This window comes from Ipomoea nil, unplaced genomic scaffold, assembly GCF_001879475.1.
Source record: "Ipomoea nil cultivar Tokyo-kokei standard unplaced genomic scaffold, Asagao_1.1 scaffold0415, whole genome shotgun sequence".
In the NCBI taxonomy this organism is placed as follows: Eukaryota; Viridiplantae; Streptophyta; class Magnoliopsida; order Solanales; family Convolvulaceae; genus Ipomoea; species Ipomoea nil.
In genome coordinates, this window is record NW_017616843.1 from 1,129,535 (window position 1) to 1,141,184 (window position 11,650).

Below are 11,650 nucleotides of genomic sequence, written 5' to 3' on the forward strand. Positions count from 1 at the left end.
GACCATTTTGGGTATTTACTCTAGTAACAACTACCTAGTTAACAACTTACAACTTTAAAATCAAAACTTAAAACTTAAAAGTTAGCCACTTAGCCCTAACAAGTAACAACTTATATAAACTTTACAGGTTTAATGAACATATACATATTACAAAAATTGAATTACATTTTACAAATTCACAAAAAATTAGTTCAGCTGTTAAGGCATCATTCAAAAACTAAGTGACAGCAACAGCCAACAGGTAACAGCAAGCTTCAGCAATCAACAACAACCAATTCAGCATTCCTCATCCTCCTGTTTAAGGTACAAACATAAAAAAGAGTTAAATAACATTAAAAAAAATAAATAAATAAATTGACCGAAAAGAATAACAGATTTTGGTATAATGGATTTTTGAGAAGTTACATCCACATCCAATCTACTAGAAACATGTGAGCGGATTTGATGGATTTGGCGGATCCTAAATAGAGAAAAGTAATTGTAGGAATGAAAAACATTTTCCTAAGGAAATCCAGGATAAATAGGTTGTGTTTGGCAAATAGCTGTTAGACGATAATTGTTAGTGTATTGGGTTATCAGGTTTTATTAGCTGATAAGTGATAACATTAGCTGATTGTAGAAAAATGTTTGGTAAATTAACTGTTAGCTGATAGCTAATTACATGCAAAATAATCTTTTAAGGGTTAATTTATTTTCTCAAAAAGCTGATCGAAAAAGATGCTTTGATTAGCTTTTTGAATTTTTGTGTTTTAGAGCAATAAATTATTATATAAAACTGATTAACCAAACACTCATATTGGCTGTTTAATCAAGTCAAAAAATTAATAGCAGCCAAACATGTTAAAATTGACGGATAAGCTAACTATGTTACGAAAATGTACTTCAATTTTTTTTTTTTTTAAACGGACTGAAGTTTTTTAATCCTAATATGAAAATAAAATATGAGTTGTTATTTAATCCTAATAAAGAAATATTATGAGTCATTTAATCCTAATAATTAAGGAAATGTAATATATTCTCTCCGCCTTACGTTATTTGTCATACTATCTTTTTTAGTTTGTGTCGAAATAATATCTATATTTTTAAACGCTCAATTCTTTACAATTAAGGCAATATATATATTTTATACTTTTTTAATTTTTTTAACCCAAAGAATCGATGTTCCACATGCTTCTATTATCAAGGTTCAATAATGTGACCACCCATTTGGAATAGTAACAAATGTGACATTACACTACATAATAATTTTAAACACCAATAATTTATTATTTTTCACAATTTATTTAAAAAAAAAAAAAACTTTTCTAAGTGATCCAATATAATTCACCTAATTTAGAAAAGCAAATTAGGAAAGAACAACACAGTTTATTTATTTTTGGGAAAATGGCACTTTTTCCCCCTGTGTTATATGCTTATAGCACATTTCCCCCCTGAGTTATTCATGCATTCACATTTGCCACCTCAATTATTATAGAAGTGGCGGTTTTTCCCCTGATAATATTAAATGGACATTTCTACCCTTAAAACAAATATTTTATTTATTTCTCTTCTTCACCAAATTATTGCTTATACGTAGGGATGACCACGGTTCGGTTCGAACTGAACCAAACACTATAGCAATCAAATTAAAAAATTTCGGTTATGATTCATAACATAACCCAATATTTGGGTTTCCGTTTATTAAAATCGTGAACTGGAAAAAAATGGATCCTGAACCGTGAACCGGAGGTTCAAATCGGAACAACTACTAGCAATAGCTTAAATTAGAATTATAATATTTGTAAATAGTGTATGTTTTTTCCGCATTTATATTGAGTCTCACATATAAGTATATATAATCGCGATTTGAGTTTTATTTTGAACCGTCGGTTCACGATTTTGGATCCAATTTGAACGGTTGGTTCAAACTTTCTTTTAAAATTTTATTTTTTATTTTTAAAATATTCTAAATTTAACACTTAATGTATTTTATTTTTTCAAATCGTGGTTATAATTTGTTGGAGAAGAAAAATAAATGAAATATTTATTTTAAGGGTAAATATGTCCATTTAATATATCAGGGGAAAAACTGCCACTTAAATAATTTAGGGGGAAAAAGTGCTATAAGTATATAACAAAGGGGAAAAAAGTACCATTTTCCCTTTATTTTTTGAAAAACCGTGATAAAACAATTATCCCGGTCAAAATAGGATGGAGTCATGGAGAGATTATGGGTCATTTCACATTTGCAACTAATTAACTTATTTTTGTTTATAGCTGGTCCCTCAAATTAAGAATAATATGAAGACATTTTGTGGACTAATAATATTCTTCCAACAAGGCTGAACCCCAACCCTAAGGCCCCAACAAGGCTGGACTAATAATATTGATGGTGTATCAAATATTTTGTTCCCATACTCCTAATAATTACTTTTAGTATCTGTTCATAACTACTTTTTTAATCTACTGAAACATAAAAAGTCAATAACACCTTCACCAACCAAGACTCAAACTTACAATCTCATATAGGAATCCAATCCAAGTGTCATTAGACCACAAGGTCTTGACATTCACCCGAAAAGTTTAATTGGTACTTAAATAATAATTTGGCATAAACATTCAAGATTAAGTTTTGACAGTCAATTCTAAAAAAAAAAAAAAGTCTTGACAGTGACTCCTCCGACACTATAATCTTTTTTTACTGATAAAATTATTCACTTATCATTATTCCTCACCCATGGGCCAGGCTTCAACTCCACTCACCTATAAATAAAGCCACTCACTTTTCTTCTCTACACCTTCCAAAACTCTCTCCAAGCCTCTGTGCTTTTGCACTTCCTTCAATTTGATATTCTGATTTTACATTTGCAACCCAAAGAAAATAAAACAATAAAAATAAATTTACAATATTTCCTTGCACCACAATGTCCACTTCTAAAAAGATGGCAGCTACAATGGCTATTGTGATTTTTTCCATATTCCTCAAGAAAACCTCTGCAGATCCTGACCTGCTTCAAGATGTTTGTGTTGCAGATCTCAACTCAAGTATGTACACTTTTTTTTTCTTTGTTTTTAAATTTTTTTTTTTTTCTGGTTAAGATTAGCATAATGTTTTTTTTTTTTTTTTCTTAATAAACACGAATAATGCCCAGGGGTTTAAATCTTGGAATTACTCCATTTAGAGTAATGTACTAGCCACTTTTAATTACCTATAGTGCGTGAAAGTTTGTGTTGAAATATTTTATTAAAAGTAGCTATTTTGTGGTGGGAAATCTATTTTGATTTGAGTTGAGTCAAAGTATATTCAGATTTTTAAAAATGAAATGAAGGGATTGATATATTATAGGCTCAAAACAGATAACAGGTAGATGGAAAATTGATTATCAACGTAAATCCATTTGAGTTGTAAAATGAGATTGAAGAGGCTTGAAAGAAGCACATGCCCCATATTAAAATGGATGGTGTGTTTGCTCTAGTATATATATAATTTTTTTTTTTTTTTTTATAAAAAGCTTGATTTGTATAGAATAAAAATACTTTCTTGTTACTCTATTTTATTTATCAACTTATTCATCCCTACATTTTGTACTCAGTACTAAAATTAAAAAAAAAATGTTAAAGTTATTTTAAAAAATATGTAAGAATAAAACCAAAAAAAATCATCAACTAGTATGTTATGACACATCTGTTACCTTTTTAAATGAGTGGTCACAGAATAGACCTCTGGTGGTGAGGATATTGATTAAGAAAGTATAAAATATGTACTATTTTGTAATAAATCAAGAGTGTTTATAAATAAATAAATAAAACAAACAAACAAAAAGAACCGATAAAAAAACAAAACAAAAAATAACTGACCTTATTAGTGAGGACGTATAGAAAGAATCAAATTTTATTTATTAATATTAATAGCATATTTTGAAATAATATATGGAAACAGATATGGTAAAAAATAATTTAATATCATTATTATTAACCAATAGCCATTCATTTAATCAGGACACTAATGCTAATATGATATGGAGCATTAATTATATATATTAATTATAGTCATTAACTATATTTATTTTGTGTAACGAAAATTTTAAATTTATTCAAAATTTTATGTACAATAGGATATTCTCGTCTGGTAACAAAAGAAAATGTAACATTTTTAATCCAATGTACAATCTCATAAACATAACAAACAAATTATGTCTCTTACATTTTATTCCATCATGATTCATGTGGTAGGAATTATATTGACTTTTTTATTCATTAAAGGATTTATATTTTTTCGCATAGACATTTTTTTTTTTGTCCTTATAGCATTAATATTAATATAGCCCATCCTTATACCATGGACCAAGGCTCACAATGTATTCTGGACCTTGGTGCATGTGTATGTATTTTATGTTGTAAGTTTTTGTATATTGTGTTATGAAATTTTGTACGAGTATGAATTTTGTACTTAAAATAAATTAATAATTGTGTCTTATGTTATGAATTTATGTATCTTGTGTTGTGAAATTTTGTGCCTATAAACACAAAATATGTACCTAAATCATATTTAAAAAATAAGTAAATATATAAAATGTGTATGTATCTTGTGTTATGAAATTATGTACCTTACAAATATGAATTCTGTACAATATTTGAATTCACGGTACATAATGCTATGTAGACCTTGGTTTATGATATAAATTGCCCATTATAGCTTACTGTGTTTTTGTACTGGATTGCTAATAGTGGGGATTGTTGAGTGATCCCACCAAATTGGTAGCAATTATTTGAGAATTGAACATAAATGAATTAAAGCAATTTGGTCCACCAACCCAAAGTATCCCCCAAATTACTCAATTAATTAGAGAAATCGTTTCATAATAATTACTAGTAGATCGTCCAATTCATTTTATTTGAAGGAATTAGAATACTATTTCATAAGGATGGTAATAGATAAAGAATAAAATATAAATTATATCCTATAGGGTAGGGAATATAAGGAATAGAATATAAATTATATGGGAATGTTATTTTATTTTCGACATATTTTATGAACCAAACATGCTTTTATTTCATATTTTTGTTGTTGTTATGGTTAACTTATAAGTGGATATTTGTTTGAATGCTGTTATCAAATAGCTGAGAAGGTAAATGGATTTCCCTGCAAGAAGAGTTTCACAGAAGCTGATTTCTCCTCATTGGCCCTAGCCAATCCTGGTTCCACCAACACCACAATGGGGTCAGTGGTCACAGCCGCAAACGTTGAAAAAGTCCCGGGACTTAACACACTCGGCATATCTCTGTCTCGTATCGACATTGCTTCGGGCGGAATAAACCCACCCCACACGCACCCACGCGCCACCGAGATGATATACGTGACGGATGGCGAATTGGACGTCGGGTTCATAACCACGGCCAATGTGTTGGTTTCCAAGCACGTAACAAAGGGCGAAGTCTTTGTTTTCCCTAAAGGACTTGTGCATTTTCAAAAGAACAACGGGAAAGTTCCTGCTGCCGTCATCTCCGCCTTCAACAGTCAGTTTCCGGGCACTCAGTCTATTGGGCCAGCCTTGTTTGCCGCCACCCCCGATGTCCCGAATCACGTCTTGACAAAGACATTCCAAATTGGGAGCAAGGCAATTAAGAAGATCAAGTCTAGGCTAGCACCCAAGAAGAAGTAGGCATATACATATTTTTTTTACTTATTGTGACTAGCTAAGTGTGATGCCAATTTTAGCTACCAAGGTCGTAACGTTAAGTCCGGGCAAATTCTATGTGGTGGCGCACTAATCCATAAATGGCGTCAGCTTCACAAGTTTTAAAATTTTTTTACATATGCAATAATAAAATTAGTTAATATTTTATTTTAAAATGTTAATTGTTTTTTGTATAATCCAAGACTCAAACCTCTAACCTTCTAATTAAAAACTATTACCTCTACCAATCATACACAATAAACTTTTTGAATAAATCTCATGTGTGCTTATATACAACGTATGTTTAGATAATTATATTATATTTTAATTTGTAATATAATTATAATTTATTTAAATTATTTTTAAAACTAATATAATTTATATGTAATTTTTTATTTTATAATTATAATTTTTTTATTTTAAGTTATAAATAAATTTATAAAATATACTTTATATAGTTTGTGAAATAAACAAACTTTATATTAACTGATGGATGGTCAATCGTTATGCTATGGACCCGTGTCCAGCATGCATGCTGGACACGGTAACGGTGTCGTTAGTGGCACCATTATCTTTCACTTTTTTTTTTTTTTTTTTAAAATTTCAGACCGCTTCGTTATAACAGTATATGTTCATAATTTTATCACTATATGTTCATAATTGTAAGTTCATAATGTCAGAGCTCTATGTTCATAATTCCATAGCTGTACATTCATACTTCTATAACTGTACATTCATAATTCTGTACTGTACATTCATAATTCAATAACTGTAAATTCATAATTTTCGAAGCTCTATGTTCATAATTTTATCACTATATGTTCATATTATACGTTCATAATGTCAGAGCTCTGTGTTCATAATTTCATAACTGTACATTCATAATGTCCTAACTGTACATTCATAATGTCCTAACTGTACAATTTACATTTGCCATTTAGGATCTATATATATATATATATATATATATATATATATATATATATATTTACAATACTACCCGTTTCACAAAAATAGATCTATGAGATAGTGTTACACAAATTGTTTTGCCATAAAAAAATAAATATATAGTCAAACCACGAATATGTAATATTGTGTAATGCACCATTTAACTCTAAATAAATGCATTTATGTTTTTTTTGGAATTTGAATTAAAATTAATTCTTGTTAGCGAGAGATGCCTACTATAATGCATTTCCTTTCTTTTCGGGATTTGAATTAAATTGCACACGCTAACACGCCCAGTAGCCAGTGGGATTCGAACACACAATCTGATCGAAAACATAAAGACCGAAGCGCCTTATCCATTAAACCATGAGCGCCTATACCTCTTAACATCTGATTGAAAACATAAAGAGTTAACACGCCCAGTTGGACTCAAACGTAAAAAGTTAATACACAAAATGTAACACGCCCAGTGGGACTCGAACCCACAATCGCTTGATTAGAAGTCAAGCGCCTTATCCATTAGGCCATGGGCGCTTGTTGATGTCACAACACTTTACGATATTAATATTTTTGTTTTTTGGAAATAAGAATTTTACCGGCTTCTAATGAAATTTGTCTATTTTGGTGGGGAAGGATAAAGTTCCCTCCCAATTTTAAGAAACTCGTATTCGAATTTTTTTTGGATTAATTCATCAAATTTTAACGAGCTTTAGCTATAGGTGAACTTGTTAATATTGCATCATTTGTATATATATATCAAAATCAAAATAGTTGTGACTCTCATCATTTCATATGAAATATAAAATGAACATTAAGTTCTAACTCTTCCACTAAATGTTGGTGAAATCCTATACAATTATTGAATTACTTTGAAATGTTTTATTTCATATGATTGTGGATTTGATAAATTTAAATTTCATTTTCATTTAAAAATGATTTTGTACTATATATTTGTTATATTGTATACTATTTTTTTTTTAATATAATAAAGATGTAAGTTCCAATTGAATGCTGGAGATAATTTTTTGAATGGAACTAGATAAATAATTTGATATCGAAAAGACGAAAATGGATAGCAATAACTAATTGAACAATGTAGTTTTGATTACTATCAATGTTATTAAAATTCATCTCTCAGCTTGTTTTATGCGTGAGCTAGAGAGGGTGGTATCACTTCTCTAATCTATATGGGAAAGATTGTATAAATCTATTAACATTGCAAGAGGTATATATATAGAATGATGAAAAAACAAGGATAATATTAATTGGACTCTAGGCCTAGAAAATATTAACAATTGGGCTACAAATAAAGAAATAATAAAGCCAACCCAATAGGTGCCGGAGCCCAAATAAAGTTGTTCAAGCCCTGACTCGGGGCCGAAGCCCTTAAGGCACAATTGTTATATCGTGTACCAGGGCGCACAATGCATTGTGTGTCCTGATCCAAAACGACGTCGTCTTTATAAGTTGTGTGGGGAGTTGACGCGATGGACACCGTTCCGTCCATTCAATCTCGTTACAGTTTTGTTTTTGTTTTTGTTTTTGTTTTTTTGTTTTTTTTTGTTTTTTTTTTTTAACACACTATGTTTTATGTGTATTCTGTTAAGAGTTTCTGGTATTATGTTAAACTCCCCTTTTTTTTTTTAACACTTGTATTTTATTTTTTAACACTTGTATTTTATGTGTATTCTGTTAAGAGTTTATGTGTTTTCTGTTAAGAGTTTCTGTGTATTATGTTAAGAGTTTATGTGTATTATACTATACAATTCTATACATCCAAAACATATTTTTTTTTTTAAATTTAAAAATTAATGGCAAAATAGAAAACAACATCGTTTTAATCAGGGTGCACGATATAATTTGCCTTTAAGGCACACCTAGTCTTTGACTCAAATGCTGGTATGTTGACTGGTCAAGTAGAAGAAAAAGTTTTTTGTCTGAATGTGATGAGAATGATATTAGAAGGGGAGGGGGGGAGGCTGGGGGGTTGACGGCAAATTATTGTATGGACCATAACAAAAAATATATTTTTAATATACTAAATGTATATTATTTTTGTACTGAATATACATTATATAATATAATGTACACTCAATACAAAAATAATGTACATTCCCTGAATATAATGTACATTATTTTTGTATTGAATGTACATTATTATTGTACTGAATGCACATTATTTTATAATATACAAAATATGGTCTACACAATTTGTGTGGACCATAATGATTGGGGTCGAGGGGGACAAAGGCATCCTCTTATCGTCAGTGACAAAATTAAATTTAATTAAATTCAAACATATTTTGAATTATGTGAAGAATTCATCATTAGTAGACTTATTCAAAAAGAAAAAAGAGAAAAAGAATAAAAGAAGAATAAAAGAAGAAAAAAAAAGAAAAAAGAAAAAAGAAACCTACCCTGCAGGCCGCAGCTATAAATTAACGCTATAATGTTTATTCATTTATTACTTTTCAAATGCAAGGATTAAAAAAAAAATGTCTCCTATAATTGCTCATCATCATCAAGCTAAGGATCATAACAAATTAAATCAATTTCTCATAGAAAAAAGATCAAATACGAAAAGAATATGAGGTGATCATTCATTCTCTCTAATTTAAATATTGTAACTAGATCTAAAAATAATATCGCACCAAAAGAAATTCAAAAAGATGTTGAATTGTTTTTTTTTTAAAAAAAATAATAAAAGATGTTGAATTTATCAAACAACTTAGGAACTATAGTAAATATACGACCTTTAATTTTTTCGACCTCACTCAAACTCATCCCTTGACTTCTTCTAACTCTTGCAACTTCTCATCATCTCATGTTTGAAATCATTCAACTCTTCATATCTAACCTCGTTTTCATCTCTATAAATATATTTATACATACACAGAGTAAAAATCTAAGTCAATAACTATACATAAGAGATTCAATGGTACGATGTTATATCCATTTAGATCTTGCCCGAATTATGTAAGCTATAGGCCCCCGGCCCTTTTCCGAGAGTGTATCATTGTATTAATTAATACTTTTTTTTTTTTAATTTCTCGACATCTATATATAAAGAGAGAGTAAAAGAAATTAGAGAATGTTAATATTTAGATATTTAAAAGTGCACAACATAAATTAAAGTCTAAAGCAGGGCCGGCCCTGGGGCATGGGCAGGCTGGGCCCCTGCCCAGGGCTCATCCCTAGAGGGGGCCCATAAACTAAGATATAATAATATATTGTATATTGTATATATTACTTAGTATATATTAGAAAAAATTATTTAATTATTTTTGACTTAAAAAATTCTTATGGAAGTCGGATAGATGGAAGATTCAGGAAGAATCGAAGAAAAGAGGTATCAACGCATCGCAAGTCGCAACCATTCAATACCTCTCCGCCACAGCAACCGTTCAATTCCTCTCAAGCTAAATAAGAATGGGCAATTGAGGGGTGTGGAGGGCCCTTAGGGTTGGGGATTCAACCTTTTAGGAGGAGAAGAATGGGCAGTTGAGTGAATCGACAATCTACTTTCATAATCCACAAATAACAAATCTTCTCTGCGGTCAGCCGGTCCTGATTCTGTTCGCCGCGCCTTCACCACTCCGGTCTACAATTGTAATTTGCAAAGGTATTTTTAATTTTTATGATTTGGGATTTTTTTTTTTGAAAGCTTTGATTTAGGAATTATGCCGTATTTGTTAACTGTATTGTTGAAAAGTCTATGATTTGGCCATTTAGAAATTGAGATTTGCATAATTGTAGAATGCACTGCATTAGGAATTTGTAGAATTCTGATTTCTGAAACCTCTATAATTTATTTTAAGAATGATAATTTTTAATTGGGATTTTCATGGCTTAGTTTGCAGATTAAATAATTATCCATTTATCCAGAATTCCAAATTCTTAATTGTTAATTGAAATATTGAATAAGCTGTATTGTTAATTGGATAAGCTGTATTGTTGTATCTATTCCTTCTCAAAGTAAAATGGCATTTGTCAGATGCCAAAGTAATTTTTTGGTTTAATTTACTAATTACTTTGCTGTAGTGATTCATATTGTCTCTTTTTAATCTTTGTGGATTGCTCCTGTTGAATGTTGATGTCCAAATATTAATGGGGATTTATTCGGAATTAATTGGTCTGTTATAATTTTATTTATTTATGCAAAATATTAATCTTTATTTTTGCAGGGATTGAATGACATGAATATTTTTGTATTTAAAAAAATTGTTGAAAATTTTTTAATCTTATTTCATATTATTTGACATCATGATTTTATTAGTGTTTTTAAATTTTAATTTTAATTTTTCATATAGGGGCCCTTTTTTTCAATTTCGCCCCGGGCCTATAAAATGTTTGGACCGGCCCTGGTCTAAAGGTGCATGATTCAAATGTTAAAAGTGCCCACTCACACTAACAAATCTCAAAGACTCGCATTGTTTTTCTACGAGTTAATATCCAATATAGTCTTCGACTATAGTTGTTTGACTCAATTTAGTCCTAAATGGCTTTTGGTGTTCAATTTAGTCATCAACTTTGATGGTATTAGAGCATCTCCAACGTGTAGGCAAAACGCCAATTTCTAACGCCAAATCACCATCGCACCAATTTTGATAGCTCGAACGTGCTGCTCCATCGCGGCAAATCGCCAAATAATTTGGCGTTGATGAACAGTGCTGCGCCATATATGGCGCGACACTGTTCATCCACGCCATTTTCTAAAAATATATTTAATTCCCGTTTTGCCTCAGCTTTAATTTGTTAAATCTTTTTGTATCCTTTATTTTGTTTTTATGTATTTATATATTTTGTTAAATACTTAAATATAAATATTATATTATTATAAATAAATTATATCATTTGAAAGATCTCATCAAGACGATTAAAACAAGACTATTGAATATAATTTAATTAAAAATTAAAATAAACAAAACATAATAACAACATAAAAATGTTTTTACTAAAAATTTATTATTTACATCACAAATTATATTTTGTATTAAACTAATTAAATTTGAATTAATAAAAATTTAAAACTAGGGAAATCATAT

General features: G+C 29.7%; 1 protein-coding gene and 1 non-coding gene across 2 annotated transcripts; one reads left to right on the forward strand and one right to left on the reverse strand.

Moving 5' to 3' along the window:
- The first annotated feature begins 2,790 nt into the window (after positions 1–2,790).
- On the forward strand, positions 2,791–5,795 carry LOC109172230 (nectarin-1-like). Its single transcript, XM_019321378.1, has 2 exons — positions 2,791–3,024; positions 5,101–5,795. Exons 1-2 carry the CDS (start codon positions 2,904–2,906, stop codon positions 5,640–5,642), a joined length of 663 nt encoding a protein of 220 aa, XP_019176923.1. The 5' UTR covers positions 2,791–2,903; the 3' UTR covers positions 5,643–5,795.
- A 1,271-nt stretch (positions 5,796–7,066) lies between these two features.
- TRNAR-UCU lies at positions 7,067–7,139 on the reverse strand. The gene has a single exon. It is a non-coding gene; the product is annotated as a tRNA-Arg (tRNA).
- Positions 7,140–11,650: the final 4,511 nt, after the last annotated feature.

Coding starts and splice junctions, on each gene's coding strand:
- LOC109172230 (XM_019321378.1), top strand. CDS start 2,904: ATGTCCACTTCTAAAAAGATGGCAGCTACAATGGCTATTGTGATTTTT. Junction 3,025..5,100: donor TGTTGCAGATCTCAACTCAA/GTATGTACACTT, acceptor GTTATCAAATAG/CTGAGAAGGTAAATGGATTT.